We start from the raw sequence: 22,348 nt of genomic DNA on the forward strand, positions 1-22,348 counted from the left end.
CTCCAGAGAAAGAAAGATTGAAAAGTATGCAAACTTTTCAAACCACTAAGAAAAACAAAGGGGCACAGAGGAGGTTATTTAGGGGTTCCATGACTAACAACATTTTCAGGACACATCAAAAGTCAAGTGGCTGCCTTGGAGGGTGTCAATCATTACAGTCATGTCTATTCTAATTACATCAAAGATGGGAGCCCACCAGCAATTGCTGTCTGTGACTGCCTACACAGAACTGGCAGCGGTGGAGATGAAAGTCACCAGGCTCAGCATCAAAGAGGGAATGATGTCCTGCACATGCCACCACTGTGCTGCAAATGTTTCGCTTCAGAGCACATACCTGACAGGTCACAGCTCTCAATGCGCTTCAGATCTGCATCCACCCAGAAAAGCTTCCCAAGCTTGTTGTCAACCACTAGGGCTACGGGTCGGATCAAGCCAGTTGTGAAAAGCACTTCTCTCTCTGTGCCATCCAGGGCTGCACGCTCAATCTTGGGGGCTCTCTCCTGCATGTTGGTGAAGTACATGTACCTGAGAACACAGACAGCACCACTGAGTGTGAGCTCCAGGGACAGGCAATTCCCCTCTGCACACAGGGTCTTGTAACCCACCTTGTAAGTGGGAATGGTTTCACAGGCATGGCTGTTGTGGCTGCTCCCACGTGCAAAGATCCAGAACCAAACATCTGCTAACTGACACACTCAGCCTGAAATCAGGAGGATTTATCTCCATGCCATAAAGTGCCTCAGCACTGCTGCACCAGCAGCACTGCTCCTGCACGGAGTTGAGGGTTGTAAGAGACCAGCACAGACCTGCAACTCTCCCTGGATAAAGCTGTCCCCACTTACAAATCAAAGTCCAGAAGTTCTTTCTGACAAAAAAACCCCATTAACCACCACCTCTTCTCCTTCTAGGTTACCTTTCCTTCTAGGTTACCTTTCCTTCTCAGCAAGTAAAATTTTCTACCAAACTTGAGAAAAGATTACAGATGTTCCTGACATCTTAGTTCCATGAATTCTTTATATCTGTCTAAGCCAGTTCAGTTGCAAACAAAAGCAGTGTCTGTCGTCCTCATGGATAGAGAAAAAAGGGTTTGTGCACCCCCACGATGAACTGAGACCTCTTTAAAAGAAGAGTCCATTATTTTTTCAGTGGTGGGTAACATGGGCAAACTCTTCAATAGCATGTGCTGCATTGCTGCACAGCCTTTCCTTATGGCACAAGGAAGGGAGGCAGCAGTCAGAACATGCATCCAAGGGAGAGGTGGAGGAAGGAATTTCTGTAATCATGGCAGAAGCTGTTGCAGATCACTCATTCAGCTCTCCCAGATAGTCACAGTGTTTAACACACTGTCTCCCTCATTTTTCCTCCTTTAATTCAGAAATGGATTTAGCGTTAAATCACTTGAAAACCTGACCAGAAAAGTTGAGAGTTTTAGAGATCAACAAACCCAAACTCCCATTTTAATGGAGAAAGCAGATAAGCTTTTATAAATACAAACTATATCCCAGTGACTTAGTCCCAATAAGATTAGAATCTTTCCTCTAATCCCCCTCGCCTCACAACAGCTTTTGAACAGTGCAGAGTGCACTGGTATAAAACACCAGTCCTATAAACACTCCAGACAGAGTCTCTGGGTACTACTGTATCCACACATTTGTGAAATATTGTCATTCAACATCTGTCAAGCACATGGTAAGCCATTTAGCTGTAAACTGGGATTTATGCATCTCACTTATTCAAGGGAATAGTAAAGCACCATCCATCTTTGACATCTAAGAAAGAAGCTACTAACTACCAGAAGCAGAGAGAGTGTCTGTTGAATCTAACCAAAGCTGCTTTACAGCAAAACAACATATTTTCCTCCTGTGGGAAATCACTCTAGTGCATCCCACCTGCTCCAATTAACTTCACAGGTTTTTAAGATACACATTACATCAGAACTAAGTTCAGAATGTATAGAACATAAGGGGTTCAAGTGTTTAAGCTTTATAATACTACATTAGCAGGAATAGTTGTATCAAATTCAAGGCTCCTTTCTTTATCACTGTTTTATGATGACTAAACATTTATGACCCACATTCTGAGGTGATACAGACTCCCTTGTTTCTGCTATCAGGTGGCAGGGCTGTGCATCCACAGAGAGAACAGCACAAGGTGGATTTACTTTGCTGTCACCACCTGGGTTAGTGCCTCACACATGGCTGTGAGAACAGAGGCAAAGGAGAGAACGGGAAGGGAAAGCTGGATACCTTTAGAACCCAGAACTGGATAAGCAGTCACCTACACCCTGAGCAAAATTCAAAACCTCTCTTTGCAGAAACAGACAGCTGCAGCACGAGATTGCCAGGCACAGAGGGGCAGCAGGGAGCTCACCCTCGCTCCGCGTTCACCACGATGGCCCTGGGCCGGTCGTGCTCGCCCCGCAGCACCATCCCGATGGATTCGCCGCTCAGCCGGTGCACATTGACGGAATTCGTGGCCTCGCAGGTCCAGTACAGGGTGTGGCTGTAGATATCAATGCTGAGGTCGTGGGGCTGCTTCTCCGGGTTCTGGCTTTGGTTTGGGGTACTCATCACCGTGAAAGGCTGCAAGACAACACATGGGCAATGATTTCCAGCCATCACTCTGATGATTGACTGCAGAACACTGCACAGAAAGCATGGTTTGCCTGCCTGATGGTTTAGAAACCCCTAAAACCACAACCCTAAAATCTTTCTCATATATAATTCTCATATATAAATAGAATATCCACGAGTAAGTGCTCACAAGAGCAGTTGACAGTGATGATCGCTTGGTATGGCAGATAGAAGAGGAAGGTCAAGCATAAAGTAAAAGCACACAAAAAGACTGCAACAAAACAATATACAAGATGTACACTTGCCTGGGTGCCATCATCTTTGGCTCTTTTTATAATGTTCTGGCGTCCATCCACCCAGTAGATCAATTTATCCAAGGGATCGTAATCAATAGCCTTGACATTCCTCAGACCATGCATAGGTAGGATGATATCTGGGCTTTGCTGATCATCAGGTATCATCCTGCTGATGGCAGACTTCTGGCTAAATAGCAGGAAACTGGCAGGGGCTGAAACAAGCCAAAACAGAATGCATGAGAAAGCACAACTCCCAAAAATATATCTCCACAGAAGAAACAGAATATTTAGAATAAAGTCACAAGAGACACTAATATTCACAATGAAAATTAAATAACTCATAACTGGAGATTTCTGCTGTAAAGCTGAAATGTTTCTTTCTACAGTTATAGAAGGAGATCAGGTTAAATCTGCAAGACCTGCCTTTCAAAAATTCACCCTTTCATTCAGTTAAAAATGCCTTATATGCTACTATGCACCCATTTTCTACTCATGTGCCTTTTTTACTGGAAACTTAAGTTCCTATTGGACAACCAGTCAACTAGCAGGCTCATAGCACATGCAAGGAGAACACAAACTTTGATGTATTTCAAGTGCATCTACAGGTTGGGCAGACTACTTAGGAGTTAGATTGCTTTGCTGAGTGTTATTTTAGCCAACTTTATCAAGCATGTAAGAGAAAAAGGCATTTTTTATTGGTAATTTCTTTTCCACCACCTACACACTTAGGTAAGGAGTGCGAAAGCTTCACTCACACAGCTGAATCACCTAGAAAGCACTTCTGGTAAAACAAGAAAGACCAGACTTGACAGCTGTCATTTCTAAGACTTGAAATACAAATCTCCATGCCTAGAACATGTCACAAAAATGTATATAAAATTCCATACTCTGTCCTCCTATTTGAAGGTCACTTTTAAAACCAGAACCTTTGAAACACACTTGGGAACCCTTTCCTTTAGCACCTGGGAGCCACAGGGACTGAAGAACACAATAGCAAACAAAAAGGCTTACAACTGCAGTTCCTGCTGTTGGGATCCAAGGTGTAATGAGCAGCACAGCCACACCTAAATCCATTTGGGATGGCAAGGCACAGGTGACCACAATGGCCATTATTCTGCACACAATCATTCAAGCCATCCTGACGAGAAGAATGGAAGACCAATATATCCATCACAAAATCCAGATGGCCCTGAATAAGGGTCCTGTTCTTCCCATTGGTCTTGTCTGCTCTTTCTATGCTGTGAAGATTCCAGTCTGTCCAGTAGATGTAGTCACTGTACTGGGTTAATCCAAATGGATGAGGTAGATCATCTGCTATGATTTCTCGTTCTTGTCCTGCAAAAACAAGGATAACCCACTAAAGGACAATTCCCATGGCATAAAATGAAGAGTGTGACTGGCATGCAGAAAGTATTTTTTCTTCTTTTTAAAATAAAATCTCATTTTCCAAATCAGCAACATGGGATTCTTTATTAAGTAGTATCTGCTCAAGAGGCAACACTTAGAGAACTCAGAGGCCATCTCTGCTTTGGTACAACACAGACAGTTTCACGCCAACAGAGAGAAATGACATCTCACTACCATTATAAATCATCATATGGTTATTAATTTATGAAGATTTAAAAAATTTTCTCAAAATTACTTAACTTTCACTTAACTCTCCATTTCCTTTTATAAGAAAATATACACAGAGATTTACTATTAGTTATATTGCTCAAATTTCCTATTATTCAATTACTTTACTATGGCGAGTGCATATTTCTGTACTGCCTGGTGTAATACAACATTAGATTACCCAGCATATTTGATGACTCAATCATGCTTGTGTCCAAGTCAGTCCAGTAGAGCCTTTGGTCCACATAATCAATGGTGAGGTCATTGGCACGCCCCACTTTGTCCACCAGAGTGATGCTGTTTGTCCCATCCATGTAGGCTCGGACGATCCTGGGCTTGCCTCCCCACTCAGTCCAGTACATGTATCTGCAATGAGGAGGGCAACAAAAACAGGACATCAGCCAGGTATAGCTGCATGCTCTGCCTTTGTAAATTTCTTTGCAGCACTTGAAAAAAACCCCACATGGTTACATGCAGCATCACAATACTCTTTTTTTTAACATGAAGACAGAATAGTATTTTTGACTATTATTACTTTTTCATTGTAACTCATAGGATGGTGGAAGGTTTACTACCTTTTCAAAGACTCTGAAGAAACAGAGCTGTGCCAAATAACTTGTTACATACAAGAACACCCACACAAAGCTTTGGAAAACAAGAGTCCCTTACCCTTTGGTGGGATCAAGAGCCAGAGACCTTGGGTTGTCCAGGTCCTTCCACACAAGGACCTGCCTGTACTGCCCATCCAGGCGGGCGACTTCGATGCGATTGGTTCCAGTATCTGCCCAGTAGAGGTTCTTGCCCATCCAGTCCACAGCCATTCCCTCAGGATAATCTAGCCCAAACTCAATCACATGCTCAACAGAGCTCCCATTCATGAAAGCTCGGCTTATGGTCTGGAAAACAACGGTGAAAAATGTTACAGCCCTTATGGATACCCCAGTGAAATAAAAAGGAATAATAATCATGAAGTTTGGTGTACAGAAAGAAATTATTACAAAAAACCCCAGACATTGTTACTTTTTAAACAACTAATTTCTGCTGTCAAAAAAAGATATTGAAATTCTCAGAAGAAAAACACCCGAATTTTTCAGAAAGCTAGTGGTTTCTGATGGCCAGACCAAGACATCTGAAAAGGATATGATTTCCAGAAAGATTCTTCCTTGACACCTCACCCTCTCTTCTATTTGCACACAAGAAGCTGGTTTAAAAAAATTATTTAATTCCCTGTAATATTTTATGTCTCAGAAGCACATCTCAGTGGCATCTAAATTAAATTGTTGCTCATAATCAGTCACCTGGAGCATGTCTATATCAGAGCACATCTACTGAGCCCATCTACATTTTAGTTATGGACACTCATCAAATAAGTCATAGGGCAAGGACTGCACACATATAAATAAGTCACTGCTAACAGCACAGAAACTACCTGCAGGTAAATAGTAACTTGCAGGACCAAATACCCACCCTTGCTTATCAGCACTGAGCAAGCAGTCTGCATGCCTGCCAATATTTCAGCTACTGATTTCTTAATAATTTAGTACATGGCTGTGTAAGGGTCAGAGACATTTTACACTTTTAAAGGTAAATGTCAAACCCTAAAATCACATAGTGTAGTATTTGAAAATGTGTACTCTTATAACCAGAGGCATGCAGAGGCCAGGGAAGTGGCGGGCACTGAAGGAAAGGGAGATCACTGTGAGCTCTGAAGTTATAATTCCTGCTCCTGAGCAGCTAGATGGGGGGACAAGGGGAATGACAACCCAGAGGTGCTGGAAGATACCTGGTATGTATATGAAAATACAGTATGTTGGAAAATTTGGGAGGCAACAAACAAGTAAAATGTTTTCCAGTTCTGCATGGACTGAGATCTACTCTCTGATGCAGCTGAAGTGATGTGCTTTCCAGTACAAATGGTTAAGAGGTCCATAGCTCCTGCTCTCCACGTGCTTGTGTGAGATTTATTTAGTAACTGTGTCTACACTGCACTAATTTATTACACTGGCACTGCTCCTGAAGGAATGCTATCCACAGCACAGGCAGCACTGCTGACTCTGAAGCACAGCCCTCATTAGTCCCAACAGAGAGGCTGAGGAAACTGCCCAAGCCCTGCAGGCTCCAAAAGTGAGCTTTGGGCACACTGGCAAGGAAACTGATTGCTCTTGGAAAACCTATTAAGAGTCTAAATAGAATAATTAAGTTCCAGTGAAGTGAATCTGTTATTTTCTACCAAATACTTATTTCACTTCAAAAATAACGCTGATGAAGAGCAGAACCCTGAGTTTAGCACGCACCTGGATGTGTACCAAACATCACAGGAAATGTGTTCTGGGGAACACACTGAGGTAGAACTGGGGGCAGGTGGGCCCTTAACACAGTGTGGAGGAGACTGGACAAGTTCCCTGGCTTTTTCTGTGCCAAGCTGAAGCCACAGACTAACAGCAAACAATCCAAAGTTCACTTGTCAAATGTTAATGCTGAGTACAATTGTCTTCCAAGTCAAAACTGGAAGAAGATAGAAAACTCAGGGGGCTGCTGAGCTCAATGTTTAAATTACTCTACTCTGACATAAAGTCAGCTTTTCTACAGCAGATACATATATGGATGCAACACATCCAGCATCCAAGATTCAGGCATTTGGTAAGAGCAGACACCACTCTGGGTTTTTATTTGAAGCAGGAAGATGCCTGTCACCCTACTGTGCATTCAGCAACGCAACTGTCTTCATCTCCAAGGGTCTCCTTGGATGCAATTCAATGACAACACTGGCAACTGCAGGACAGATCATGTAACAGAGACCTTTGTTAGATCAAAGTAACTGCTCTGTGGCTTTATATTCAAGGAATTCACACGTCAGTAATACCTTCAAACTAACATCAGTCCAATAGATTCTGTTATCAGAGACATCGAAATCCAGAGCAGATGCTTCCTTGACTCCAGTAAGAGGAATAGCAACATCATTATTATTGGTTTCAAGGGAAATCCTATGAATTGCTGCTCTGCTTGTGAAAACTAAGAAGGCTTCAGGAATGATGCAAGTCTTCATGTCACTCAACAGCTCAAGGCCGATGGGACAGGCACACCTGGCCTCCTGGGGTGTAAAGAAACACAGATGGCTGCAGCCTCCATTGTTCTCTGCGCATGAATTAGTTCCTTTGAAAAAATAAATAAACAAAACAACAAATCAGAACAGGTATTAGTGCATTGAATTAGTTCCTTAAAAAAACAACAAAAAAAACCCCAACAACTAAACCAAAACACCTATTAGTGCATTGTGAAGGTAAAAGGGAAAGGGGAGCACAGGGCACAGGAGCTTGAGCAAAAACACAGTATAATTTTCCAAAATAAGTTAACACTATGAATTGTCAGCAGGGAATTCTTAAAAAAAAAAAAAAAAAAAAAGCACTCCAAGTGGATTCTTCCTGTCTACCCAGGATTACAAAGCTGGACCTATCCTTCCTATTGTACAAATACCATCTACAAACAGATCTTTCTTGTCTCCACAAAGATTAAATTTGTTCACTGAAGACAGATCATTAATTAGCTACTTTTCACCAAGTACTCCATCTTTGTATCTCTTTGAAACCACCAGCTTTTACAAATGTTCAGCGATACAAAAGGGCGAGAAAAGAGCTGGATAATCGCAGTTCTTTCCCACTTGTTTAATTTAAAGCTGAGAAGAGTCATTAGCAGAAGCAGTTCCAACAAGATCAACACAATCTCACACTTATTTTTTCATGTGATGGGGATGGAATATGTAGGGGAAAGTAAGGACCAACACATACGTGAGTGCCTCTCTCCATCTGTTGGAGCCAAGGATTTGGGTTTTTTAAGTATGTCACCACACACACACAAGAAATTCTCAAAGATCAGTCTAGACCAGGGCTCTTTTCATTTTCCCTATTTTAGGGCATACGTATTTCAGACTGATGCCATTTCTCCATTGTGACTCTTCTCAGTAATTTTAACAGCTGACTCCTGAATCTGTTTACTGCTATGCCCAAATTCCAGTGTTGCTGGTAGCTGTAAAATCTGTGGTGCAGTGAAGCCAGGAGGTCCTGTGACACTTGCTGCACAGTGCCAGGGGAGGACCTCAAACACAGGCTGCACCTTTCAGAGATGCAATGGAAGGACATGGAGATCCAGCTGCTGATACCTTGCTAAGGGCAAGTTTTAGTTGTTAAGATTTAGGAACAATTGAGATCTCAAGAGTTAACATTTAAAGTGCCACATGCTTTGGGGCAGCATTGTAATGGTGACTGACTGTGCCTATATCACCCAACAGTGAAAAGAATTCTGCTAACATCATGGGACTTTGCTCTGGAAGGAAAGAGCAGCAGGAAAGACAGCATTTCTCTGAGAATGATTCCTGTAGCACAGAGCAAAAAAATCCTTATAAAAATTGAAAGAGTGTAGTGAAAGCTGTGGAAGATTTATGTCACTAAAAACTGGAAGCAACTTCTTTTGCAACACTGTATCTCCCCAACTTTAGAAACAATAGGTGTCATTTTCCTTTCAAACACATCAGATCTCAGTTATTCTCATTACAAGTGATCAACAGCTGCTTAATGAAAGCAAGTCCATATAAAGACTCCTAGAGACCAACGCTATGTTGCCCATGCTTACCAAATGCCTTGGTGACACTCGTTGCCTTAAGGCCCATTAAATCTGGCAGCTGATCAATAATGATGTCTCTGCTGGCCTTTATCTTGTGAACCCTTTCAATGCTTCTTCTCTGCCAGTCAGTCCAGTAGATGTAGTCCCCCAGCAGTGTGAACCCAAATATGTGTGGAAGCTTGTCTTCTAAGAGGGTTTTCCTCATTGTTCCGTCGACGTTTATGACCTGTGGGATGCCCAGAAAAAAAGGAAAAAATAATCTTCTCTAATGTGGGTACAATTAAAACGGCAATATCAATTGTGTTTTGAATAGCTACTGCTATGCAAGTAGCTCTTGATATTCCCAGCATGTCCTTTCCATGATCTGTGATTGAGAATTTAAATAGCCTCCTCTTTGCTGTTATTTGGAAATTGTTTATTCAGACTCATATTAAACCTGTACCTTGTAGGTGATTATGCCCCCTTCACTGTGCAGTGCTTCTATTTTCTTGTGATTTAAAGATCTAACTGCTTGAGCAATAATTATTTTTTGTTACAAACACATGTAACTCTATTGTAGTGTAGTATGAAACCATTAAATGCCTAAATTCTGGCAGTCAAAATCAACCATCACTCTTACCACAATTTTACTAGAGTTGTAAGGCTCTGTTCATATACAATAAACAGCAGAAGCATCTAAAATTAATTTTTTTAACATGACCAATGATCATTATCACATCTTTCTAAACTAGCATGTGGATTTCAGTATGTTCATGCATGCATTTCAGTAAATTTATTTTAAATCCAAATAAATTTAAGAACGAAATCTCCACTTTAAAACCTTACAATACTCTACAGATTTGTGAAAACAGTGTGCATTTTGATTTGATTAGCCATAAATGAAAGTAATTTCCCCAAGCTGAGCCTGTTTTGCCTATGACAAATAACTGCCTATAACTGCTGAGTGATCTCTCCCTGTCCTTATCTTGATCCACAAGCCTTTCATTGCATTTTCTCTGCCCTGTCCTGCTGGGGAGTGGAGTGCCAGAGCTGTTTTGGTGGGCACCTGGCATCCAGCCAAGGCCAACCCACACAGGGACATGCACTGGATTTTCCAGCTGCCACCAGCCCGACAGCAGAGGTGAGCAGCCAGCCACTGCTACAACTGCACCCACCTGTGCCTGCACAAAAATCAGCCCTTAACAGCAGTGAGTTTGAGCAGAGGCTACAATGTACACCCCTGGACTCCTTCCAGACAAAAAGCCTCCTGCTGGAGACAGTTAAAAATAACACTGGCATTCCTGCAAACCAAGTTTCAAGGGAGCTTTGTATCTGCCCATCGACTTACTTGATGGAGTAGCAGAGAATGAAGATTAATATCTTTTTATTCTGTTAAGCTAAATAGAGTACATTAAAAAGAAAAAAAAAGCTGTATCGGTGGTTAAAAGCCAAATGGTTCTGCAATTATGTCATTACATCATGTCCAGGCAAACCCCAAAAGCTCACTTATTTAGAAGTGAGAACTCTCAGTCCCACAGGCAATACTGCAGGTTCAAAAGTTCGCCACACATACTCAGGTGCTGGAGCCAATCTGGTGCCACACTCAGTAACAGCATTTCCCTCACAACACTGCAGCAGCAGGATGAGGATGAAGCTTCCACATTTCCATCTACCTTTACAGAAATGGACAGCAGAAGTATAATCCAAACACTAGAGCTGCTGACTGAAATGTACAAGGGAAGACTGAATCCAAGGATACTGACACATTTATTGAAACCCATGCACATCTGTGGATGCTGCAGACAACACCAAGCTGCAGAACTTCAGGAATCTCATGAGGTTCAACAAGTGCAAGATCCTGCACCTGGATCAGGGCAAACCCTGGCATTGACACAGGCTGGGTATGATGGGATTGAAAGCAGCCCTGTTGAAGACGTGGGTGTGCTGGTGGGTGAAAAACATCTCCATGGGCCAGCCATGTGTGCTCCTGGCCAGGAAAGTCACTCATATCCTGGGCTGGATCCAAAGCAGGGTGGCCAGCAGTAGAGAGAGGTGATTCTCCCTCTCTGCTCTGCTCTGGGGAGGCCACGCCTGCAGCCAGCTCTGGGGTCCCAGTATGAGAGAGACTGAGAGCCAGTCCAGAGGAGGGCCACAAAAATCACCAGGAGGCTGCAAGACTTCTGCTGTGAAGAAAGGCTGAGGGAGTTGGTGTTGCTCAGCCTGGGGAAGAGAGAAGAGAGACCTTACTGGTGAGACCTTACCGCAGCACTCTCAAATCATACACTGTTCAACACAGTGGGAAAGGAGGTCCAAAATGTGGAATCAGACAGCAATAAAATGTTTAATAGCTTGTAGTTTGATTAAGAAAACGATGGAGTAAATGTTTGCTCTCTCTCTCCCAAACATTCCTCCCTAATACTACAGACAGAACACCTACAAATGCAAGCAGGCTTCCCTTGGATGCAGAAAGGGCAGCTCTGATTTGGAGGATTTTTCTGTGCTGAGAGCAATTGAGCCATCTAAATGCTGGTAACCTCATGGCAACAAGCAGGAAATGCTCTCTCCCTGAGATGATATCATAGCAGGAGCCAGGGCAAAGCTTGAACAGGGAGGTGTCACATGCAGGTCAATAAAGGTACATGTACACAGCCTTTACTTCAAATTTTGCTGCCATCCACCTTCCGAGAGATCCAGCTCCACTCTAGCATATCAAGTGAAACCACGAGGATTCAAAGTAAAAATCTATAAACAGGCCCCACCATATGGCCAAAAGCACCACTCCTGCTATTAAATCAGCACTTCCCATTTCTTCAAAGGGACTGGAATAATCCACTAAGATCTTTACCCTCTCCTTTCCAAATTCAAATATCTTTTCAACTCAACAGACCACTAGAAGCCTGTGGAAATAGCACATCATGTAAATATTTACCATGTTGTTCTTCTGCTGGTGATATTGGGACCTTTACAATGTACATGTACAACATGGAGGAAAGACAAGAAAAGATAAAATACCATATTAACTCATCTTTTAATATATGACAACCGAGATCTGCTGACTTCAGACAAAAGGGAAGACTTTAAGGTGCAATCCTTATAATTTAGCACAAATTGACTAGAATAGGCTTTATTCTACTCAGGGTTTTCTTTCCCTCTCTGTAAGTGATAAATGGATCTCAAAGGATAAATGAAACACTAAATGTGTTGTGCTTTACACATGAAACACTGAAAGCTCCCCTTGAACAGCGTCACACACTGAAAGCCCCTGATTAGTCTCAAGACTTCAATGACAAATGTCCTAATGAGGCCTTGCCAAGCTCAGCTAAAATCTGTTGTGGGCAAAGTGAAATCAACATCAAACACTTTAATGAACTGAATTACACAAAAAACACAAGAAGGTGGTAAGGTGTGATTTTTTTTTAGATGCTGCTGCAATGTATGCAAAATGATTTTACAAATATTTCTAAATATAACACTCAAAAGCTCTTGGTTCTTTGAAGATGATTAAAGTAAAACAATGCAATTAAATTCTACACATCAGCATGATTCATGTAGTCAAACTGTATTTCAGGTGCATCTATGAAAAAAACAGCTATTCAGCATAGACACAGGACATCTTTCGACAGAAAAACAAAGAGACCTTTAAGACCATACCCCTCTATTTCAGTCACTAAGATAAAACAAAATTTATTTGATTGCTAAAGACAAAGATGCAGTCAAATGGAAATCAGTTCTTGGGCTGAGCTGAATCACTACATGAGCAGACACAGCAGCTTGGCAACAGTTAAGCGACATGACTGGCATATTCAGGAGACTCATGTTGTGGGCCTGTAGCTCCGTGAGTCTTGCAGGTCTTGTGGAAAGCTGCACTTTTGCTGTGAGGGTGCCTGAGAACTGGAACAGGCTTCTCAAGGAGATTGTGCAATCTCCACAATTCTCCACTGGGAATTGCTCCACAGTTGGAGCAATTCCCAAGTGATCTGGTCATGGCCCGAGCATCCCCCTCCAGGTGACCCTGCCTGAGCAGGGCTTGGGCCAGCTGAGCTCCAGGTCCCTTCCAACCTCAACCCTGCTCTGAATGGCTTCTAAGGGTTCTCACCAGCAGGCTCTGGAATGGCACCTCCAGTGAACACAGCCAGCCTTCTCTAGCTCAAGAAAGAACTTGTGAGACAGATTGGGTAGGAACAATGGAAAACAAAACAGGAAAGTCAGCAGGGAAAGAAAAAGACAAAGAAAAATGGAACTACATAGAAAACACCTAAGAGTAAGAAGCCTGCCCCAAAAAGAGAAGAGTGAAGCAGTTGTGAGCAGTCTATACCACAGTCTATATTCAGCTGAGTGTAAGCCATTCATTAATATTTCCAACAGCTGAAACACAGCCACCTTTCATCAATGCTTTGGGATAAAAGAGTGACTTGTTAATAACCCACAAACCAACCCAACCACCTACAAAGATGACAAATGCAACAGAATATAAATCTACAGAATAAAAAAGCAGTACTTCATAGTGATCTCCCCTTTTCTCTGGGAATAATATAAACAAAACACACTGTTATCCTTGCGCTCATATTACTACGATGTGAAGCAGTTATTTATTTGCAGTGGTGATCTGTTCATATTTTTCCATAAGAAATCACCATCACACCTAGTGTTCTCTTAGGGCTTCACAACATTTTTTAGCTCCACAGAGAGTACTGCATTTTCAGACAGACTTTCCAAAATACAAGCACATGAAATAGGCTCTAGCAGACACTGATAGATGGATGACCTTATTGTTGGAAAGACCGTGTTATAACAAGACTGTGATTTTGAACCTGCTTATGTTTTATAAGCCTCTTCTAAGAGTAATTAATGTTCTCCATGAATTACATCATCCTGACATTTCCAGAAATTTTTCTGCTTAGAGGATAGCAGAGGATTAAGGGTGCAGCTGGTCAATTCTGTAACCTACCTCTCATAGGCAGGAACACAATCACATACTTAAAAACTACTAAAAGGGGGAAAAGTTAAACATGAAAATCATTTATGGCAACTAGTGGCTAGCCCCTAAAGCATGCAGAAACTACTGAATTAGTATTCCAGTTTTATTTTTAGGTAGAAGCTGCTTATTTAATGCACCTGAAGGAAATTTTATCTTCAGTAAATAGTTTTTCATTCTCAAATTCTGACCACTGTGAGCTTAAAGGGATATGCAACAACTCTGAAATTTAGCTAACACCCATTATGAAAACAATATGCCTTTCCAACTTCTAGATAACTGGTCTGGGAAAGGTAAAGAAGAATTTAAACTTTTCACAGTACATCTAAAATTCATGTATCTTAATTTTTCTCTCCTGATTTCCCATTTCTTCCAGGGGACTAGAATAATCCAGTAACATTATCTTTCCATATTCAAACATTTTCTCAACTCAATAGACCACTAGAAGTCTGTGGAAATAGCACATCATGTAAATATCTACCATGTTGTTTTTCTGATGGTGATATTGGGACTGCAAGGATATCTGTAATGTACAGCATGGAGGAAAGACAGGAAAAGAAACACAATGAGCTTGATATGAAAAAAGAGTTGTGGTAAACTTTTGAGTCCAAAAAACCAATCAGCAATTTCAGCAGCCAAATGGAATTTCTTAAAAAGTCAAAAGGATGCCAAAAATAGCAGAAACAATAGATTTTGATACAGAAAGTGGCACCAATACTGGTCAATCTTTCCACAGAAAAACCTGTCTCCTGTCCAATGTTACAATGCTTAACATTAACTTGCAACGAAATACAAAGATAAATGTAGTATGTACTACTGGTATTTTAATTCTTTTTGTTTCCATGCCCCAAAATAGGTGGATTTTAGTGTTTTTTTCAAAAAGAATCTTTTATGTCACAGCCAATGAGAGGTTCCTGCACAACTGATTGAGAAACACTGATGGAGTCATGCCCCCTCCAGGGGCCTTACAATGCAGGGTCTCCTGCAGTCAGCCTCTGTCCACAGCAAACTGAGATTCAGCTGCTGGTGTTTTGTCCAGCACAGTGGGACCTCTTGCTCAGAGCTCAACTTCTTAGCATTGCCCTGGAGAATCATTACATATTCTTTTTCTCAGCCTCACCACAGTGCAATTACCTGAAGTCGCTTGTAGCTCTTCACACCGTGCTAGGCACATACAGTGCTTCAAGGAGCACAGCAATGATCCCTTGTGCTCTAAGTCACCACAAGTCTCATGCACAGGAATTCCACTGGAAAGCAAAGGTTAAACAATAGACCCTAGATTAGCTGCTATGTCCATTTATGGCACTACACCTGGAAAAATGGATGTTTTTATCCTCATTTAACAACCTATCAGCAGAAACCAGGATTCAGTTTTAAAGAGGTGGGGATGGGAAATATGCATTTTAAAACTAATTATTTAATGGCAGTATTTCCCTCCCTGAAGGGCAGCACAACTGAAAACCTGCTACTACAGGAGACTGAATTTACAAGAGAAGGACAATGAAACACCAGTAACTGAAAACAGTAACATTTTCACTGTTTTGGATTGTTTTTTTCAAGGATGTTTATTTCTAAAGAAGTTCTTTCTGTAGCAGACAAGCAGCTGGTCCATGGCAGCTCAGGCTAGAGCAAGACTGATGGAGTAGTAGATGAAACCAATAAAGCATTTCATGTGAGCCACAAACACACTCCTCCAACAGTGTATTTTAATAAAGGGCAAAGGCAGAAATGCTGGCGACTCAACTCGTATCTCCCAAGCACCCAAACTATATGGATCAATTGTTGCCCTGCCATGTCAAGGGAAAGACCCTGAGCTTAAAAAGAATTGAAATATGAGAGAGCTATTCAGGTAAATAGCATATGCACACCCAGCTTCTCTTCTTCTGTAGATACCTGGTTTGGTTCACTGTTGGAGTTAGAAACCAGGACCAGATGGACTTTGGCCTCAGCACACATGCACTTTTAAAGTTCTAACTCGGTAGTTTAATAGGAAGTCTGAAAGGAGCAAGAAGCAAAGCTCACTTAGAAAGAAAGGCTAGAAATGATCATCTGAGGAAAGTATTTCCTATCTTCTGATACTAATCAGGAGAAGAATCTCCAGATTGGAATCCTCAAGGCCCCTGAGGTCAAATATGATTTTAGCAGTACTCAGGCTCTTAAAGGAAAGAGAGGGATCACAGGAGATCACCAGCTACACCCACTGCTCCTTGCCAGGGTCTTACAAACATCTCCTCAAATAATACAACTCTCAAGTGTAAGAGGAGAGAAAGCTTGAAATTATTCATGCCAACCCAGAACTCACATTAACAGCAGACAGATTTTGCTTCTAGACTGGACATGACATTTCTGGTTCATAATACTTTCAAGAGATAGAGAAATAAGAGGTGAAAAGGCCAAGCCAATGCTGTCCAATACTCCAGTCTTTGAAGGAACTCCACCAAATATGAAATCCATATGCAGCTCTGAGCACAACAGCATCCAGCCTGGATGCAACTTCCATCTGTTAAAGCAACTCAAAACCACAGAATGTTAAGGGTTGGAACATAAAGACATCACCCTACTATGCACTTGTTCATGTCATTATCTATGGCATAATACTGCTGATTTTTTTTTAAAGCTGTATAAAATCACATATTCAAAATTAAACAAAACTACTTGCAGTCGTGCTATCAATCTACTTACCAATACCTCTACAGAAAGTTTTCAATTAATCAGAAACACACACTCAAGCTTTATTTAAAACTGATGGACCTTCTGACAATAAAAAAGCTTTAAGGAATCACTGGTAAGCTGCCTATAACAACACGCAAAAAAAAAAAAAATTCTGCATGAAATTCCTGAAATTCTGAACTAAGGCTTAAACAAAACAAACAAAAAAAGCAGTTCATCTCAGTAACACATAATGAAGGCAATGCAAACTTTTTTCTCATTTCTTAAGGAACTAGAGACAAGTCTATTCTCAGCTTAGAAGAAGTCAATGGCAGAAATGAAAGATGTTGCAAGGGTATTCACAGAAGTCTCCTCAGGAGTCAGATACCCAATATTAGAAATCATATTCTACTGGAAAATTAGTTTAAAGCTGTTTCTGTGAAAACAGTTACATAATCAAAGAATATTTCCTGAAAATACTTTTGCATAAAAAGAAAAAAGAATCTTGAGATTTTTTCAGCCAAGAAAAACTGAAGCATGGTAATTCGAACAGTATTATTTCTTCTCAAGTTAGTGCCTCTAGAAATGCATATGAAGACTTCCAGCTCTCTTACTTGCTTCTCGAGGGTTATGTGAATACAAGAAACTGTTTCTCCTGGACCTCATTGCTACCAGTGCAACACTATTTGATATGCCTAGGAAAAAGCTCTTAAATTTGATTCTCCTCTTGCTTTGGATTAAAAGCTACAAAAGTCAGTGTTGTTCCACAGGTATCTAAAAAAAGTGTTAAATCTTCTTTTCCCCAGGTGAATGCTTGGCCCCACTTGAGAAAACTGAGGCCAGCAGTAAAGTTTTAAAATGTTTGTTCGCCTCTCTTAGCACAGCTGAGATTATAAATTTATTACACAATAACCCAGCAACTTCAGGATCATTTTCAGCCACTGGAAGAGACAGTTCAAGATCCTCTCCTACACATCAAACTTTGCAGCTTGCTCTCATTTCCTCCTCTGCCAGCACATGCCTTTATGTGGCTGTACAGCCAGACAGACTAAGAATTTGAACTAAAACCTGAAACTTGTCCTGTCCTCTCTCAGCTATAGTGTTGTGTGAATAAAGTCCAGGTAAAGCAAAGCAACCTAAGACTGAGGCACTCTGAAACACAACAGCAGCACATTCTTCTCCTGCATTCCAGTTTCAGACTTCCAAAACAACTGAACGGTGTAAACTGCTTAAAATGACAGAAATATGGTAAAGGACTATATCCACTGGTCATTCATTCATTTATTTTTGCGGGTGTAATGCACACTACATTCTATGAATGCAGGTAGCTTGATTACCCTTGGACACAGCATTCATGCAGAACTTGACCCACAGAACACTACTTTTTCATTTAGCATTTTCTGTGGCAAGGTCAATAGCTGTTGAAGTGAAGGGAGATGACCCACCTTTGTTGGTCAGCATCTGACTCCGATTTATTGATCAACCAGGCACTTTTTATAACAGTGTTAATTCACTTCATGCATATTGCAATATCTGAGCTCCCGATAGGCTGTAGAGAAAACTTCAGCTCCTCCTTTTGTTTACAATACCTGAAGTTTGTTTATTGAAACCAAGATCAGTGTTCTCACCATGATATGAAAAGTTCTCAAAACCTTTATATCTGTTCCCAGAACGGCCATCTGTTCCCAGAGCAGCCAAGGACAGAATATTGCCTGTTTTTGAGGAAATGGTCTGAGAATCTTGTTGTTTATATAAAAGGTGGCTGAGAACCTTAATTATTTACAGGATCAAGCCTGGGAACTGCTGCTTTACAGGTGCCTTTTATTTTTTCCCTTAGCTGAGTACCTTCATGGCCTCTTTCTTTAAGCCATGTTTGAACTAGGCTCTCCACAAATAGCAATCTACAGAGAGTGTACCAAATATCCTGCAGTGGGGGAGGAACCCTGCCAGGGCACCTGCACGTGCTGGGTGGACAGCACCTGGGCAGAGAAGGGTCTGGGGTCCTGGTGGAGACCAAGCTGAACGCGTGCCCCTGCTGCAAGAAGGTGATGGCACTCTGGGCTGCATCAGGAGTGCAGCCAGCAGGGCAAGGGAGCTAATTCTCCTCTGCTCAGCACTCATGAGGGTTCCCCTGCAGTACTGTGTCCAGTTCCACGCTCCTCAGCACAAACAGCTGGTGTGAGCACAGCAAAAGGCTACAAAGGTGATTAACATCTTTCTTACGAAAAAAAAAGCTGAAGGAGATGTGTCTGTTTAGCCTGGGAAAAGCTCAGGGGAAAATCTCATGAATGTATGTAAACACCTGCAGGAAAGGAGTAAAAAATGCAGAGCCACACCACTTGTCAGTAGTACCCAGTGACAGCATCAGCGGCAACTAACTCAGACTCAAACCCAGGCGATACCTCTGAACATCAGGAAATGCTTTTTCACTGTGAGACTGACCAAGCCAGAGCACAGGCTGGCCAGGGAGGCTGTGGAGTCTCCATCCTTGGAGATGCTCACAAGTTATGTGCTCTGGGCAGCCAGCTCTAGGTGGCCCTGCTTGAGTGTGGGGGCTGGACATGATCTCCAGAGGTCCCTTCCTGCACCAACCATTCTGGGATTCTGTGTGACTGCTGTTTAGTGAAGCCCTTTTAAACTCAAAAACAAGGAGATGAGGGCTTCCCACCTCCACTATTTGCACTCCAACTTGTACTCTGTAAATCCCTTCACGTTGTGGTCTCCAGCACATGTGGAATCCATTGCGAACAGACAATCTGCCAGCTCGGAAAACAGCAACGCTCTTATAGAGCAAGAAACTTCAACCCTGGTTTTGGCACAATTATGCTAGTAAGTCTCAAACATAACCATAAGAGGGAAAAAAAAGCCATTTTTTTCTTTCCTTTTTCTTTTTTTTTTTTGTTAAGATTGATATAATTAGATTAAGGAAAAAAAAGCTGCACCGTGGCAAATTACAGAACTTCTACTTTCTTTTCCATGTTAAACTTCAGAACTTAGACTTACAGGGTAAACTTAGATTTCAGATATATTTCCAAGTGTGGTTTAAAGCTTATGAATAGTTAACAATGTAAAATTTCTGTCTGGTTTTGCTATCTAGAGGTAATTACTACTCCACAGCAGTAAAGTCTCCCACATGTAGCCTAAAGCTGCATCTTTCTAGATAGTCTTTGTGAGCATATTCTGAAGTAAAAATAGGTGACAACACATTCTGAAATCTTGTTTCTCTTCATAGCCCCACACCTTTCCAAACACTTGACAAAATATTTAATGGTGGAAGAGGAAAAGCATCTGCAGTATCATCACAGATTACAGAAGACATTTTGTCATATCTTTGTAGTTTCATTCAATTACAAAACCTCACTGCAGCATATTAGAAAATTCTGAGGAATTGTAGTTGGGCAAACCTGCATGCCACATGTCAGACTAGCACGGGACTTCACACCAAGAATGTCCTGGATCTAAAAGTCATTTTGACATAGTAATGAAAAAAATCTACTTGACAACAACAAACTGTTACTAAAGAGAAAAACAAATATATTTCTCTCACTCAGTACTACATGGGTTCAGGCAACTCTTGTGATCATAGTTTGAGACATGGGTATCAGACCCAGCTTTTGAAATATCAGAAGAAACTCCTAGCTAACAAATATTCCTCAGATATATTATTACCCTCCTCTTATTTTATATTAATTTTAGGAAAGCACTTGCATACTTCAAATTTGTTCTTCCTAGAGCCTGTGGTTACTGAAAGCAAAAGAGTTAGCCGCCTTGTCATTTGAATTATTGAAAAAGCACATGACTGGGGGGCAGGGGAGCCCTTTCCAACCAAAGCCATGGTTTCAGTGGTTCCCAGTGCCCTGTCCATGGCACTCCTTATTTCCCCCAGTGTCTGCAGGCTCATGCACCTCCTCTATGAGTACACACATGCGCAATGCAGAAGTCCTGCTCCTCTAAGAGGTCACTTTTTGCAATGGAATAAACAACAAAAAAAAGGAAGTGCAACATCTGATTTTGGAGTTGCAGTCACTGTCTTTGCAAACTGTACTAAGTATTCGAGCACACTTTTTCAGTGGTGTGGTCAAGATGCAGTCTACCTCAACATACCACAGCTAATATTCCACTCACTCCTACAGCCAACTTTAAAACAAAGCAGCTCATAAAAAGGCTAGACAGTCTATTTTAGCTACCTTCTGCCTTTTCATTTAAGAAGTCTGCTGCAAGAGCGCAGCAGATAGTCAGAATGAGACACTGTGCTGCATTCACAGTTCATGAGTATAAACCATTCCCTCCAACCTCTCACTCAAGGCTCAAGTCGAGCTCCAGAGAACAATGGCTGAGATCCAGGTCTTGAAAATGTGGCACCTGCAGGGGTCTAGGTATTAAGCTGCCAGTACCAGCTAAAACATGACTGGGTTGTGGAGAAACCCCCTCTAGCCTTTACCACAGCCCTCTGCCAACCCTGCATTGTATTTCAGTAATTTCTCATTTAGCAACCTCAGTAATTGCCAAAGGTTTTTATTTTCATTATAAATGGCACCAAGTTTGCAGGCCTGCAAATGGACACAAATATTCAACTTCTTTCCTGAAGTTAGGTTTAGACTTTGGTTCAAATGGCAGAACCCCACACTTGTGAAGCATTCTAGTCCTGTTTCAAAAAGGGCTCAGCATTCCTGCTTTAGCTCCAGCTATCCTTTTAATCTTACACCTTGCACAGCACTCCTGGCTTTAAGGAAAGCAGAGAATGAAAGGGTGTGTTTCAGGGATAAGACTTGCCTCATCAAAAACCTGGTCCTTGGATGTCCACCTGCATATGTGTTTTTCAGTCTCCTCATGTTTTATTTTTATTTATTTATAACGTGGTGAAAGTCATTAATTTCTACATACCAATGAATCAGTTTCCCTTGTGCAGTATCTCCCACTGAGGCACTCCCAGTGCCTTCACCATTGCTGACAGAACAATGGCACTGGGGACCTGCAAGCCAAAACCCACCTAACAGACTTCTACTCTGACACAGACTGAAAAACCAGCACTCTTTCAACTCTGAGAGTTAATTCCAATTACCTGACTTTTGGAAAGAGGAAACAGACTTGTATGTTCAGAAACAAACGATGTGTGGACAGGCACAGGGCAATGGCAACCAGGGATTTAGTTCCAGGAAAGAGGAAAAACCTTGCACTGGAGCTGCTCTGTGTCCCAGTGTGTCCTTCCCCACCAAGCAGAGAATTCTCAAAGTAGTTGTGAAGCATCAACAGCCCCTGGGTAGCTCAATGCCCCTGTCAGCAGTAGGGGTGCACATTTTTGATTTGTGCAGATCTGGACCTAAACATGAAGTTTTGCTGGTTTTAGACTTTATTTGAACATGGCACATGTGTTCACTGCTCAGAAATAGCTCAGGATGGGCCCTGGAGGGTTTGCAGTGTCTGAGAGGGACCAGCAGGTATGTGCTGCTTGTTCTGGGGAGGAAGGAAGATCTTTTTGCCGGTTTAGCGCACCCAGTCAGAACTGCGGGATCTGACTGTGCTCACTTTGACTGCTGAGGGTCACAGGATCTTTCTCCTTTTCATCAAGTCACTGCTGACATGACCTCAATCCACATTACACCCTCAACCAGAGTAGAAGATGAGTTAGGTAGGGAGTTTTTGTC

The 22,348-nt window shown here is 41.8% G+C and overlaps 1 protein-coding gene across 3 annotated transcripts in view; it reads right to left on the reverse strand.

Moving 5' to 3' along the window:
- The window catches only part of LRP5 (LDL receptor related protein 5), a 125,231-nt gene that overhangs the window by 16,976 nt on the left and 85,907 nt on the right, over positions 1-22,348 (reverse strand). For all 3 annotated transcript variants that reach the window (XM_064714694.1, XM_064714695.1, XM_064714696.1), the window contains exons 8-15: positions 9,110-9,326; positions 7,347-7,636; positions 5,153-5,379; positions 4,665-4,849; positions 3,881-4,204; positions 2,879-3,081; positions 2,371-2,582; positions 335-525 (exon numbers count right to left, since the gene is read on the reverse strand). In XM_064714694.1, coding sequence (XP_064570764.1) covers positions 335-525; positions 2,371-2,582; positions 2,879-3,081; positions 3,881-4,204; positions 4,665-4,849; positions 5,153-5,379; positions 7,347-7,636; positions 9,110-9,326 — 1,849 coding nt within the window. The remainder of the gene's footprint in view (positions 1-334; positions 526-2,370; positions 2,583-2,878; positions 3,082-3,880; positions 4,205-4,664; positions 4,850-5,152; positions 5,380-7,346; positions 7,637-9,109; positions 9,327-22,348) is intronic.

This window comes from Zonotrichia leucophrys, chromosome 5 (assembly GCF_028769735.1).
Source record: "Zonotrichia leucophrys gambelii isolate GWCS_2022_RI chromosome 5, RI_Zleu_2.0, whole genome shotgun sequence".
In the NCBI taxonomy this organism is placed as follows: Eukaryota; Metazoa; Chordata; class Aves; order Passeriformes; family Passerellidae; genus Zonotrichia; species Zonotrichia leucophrys.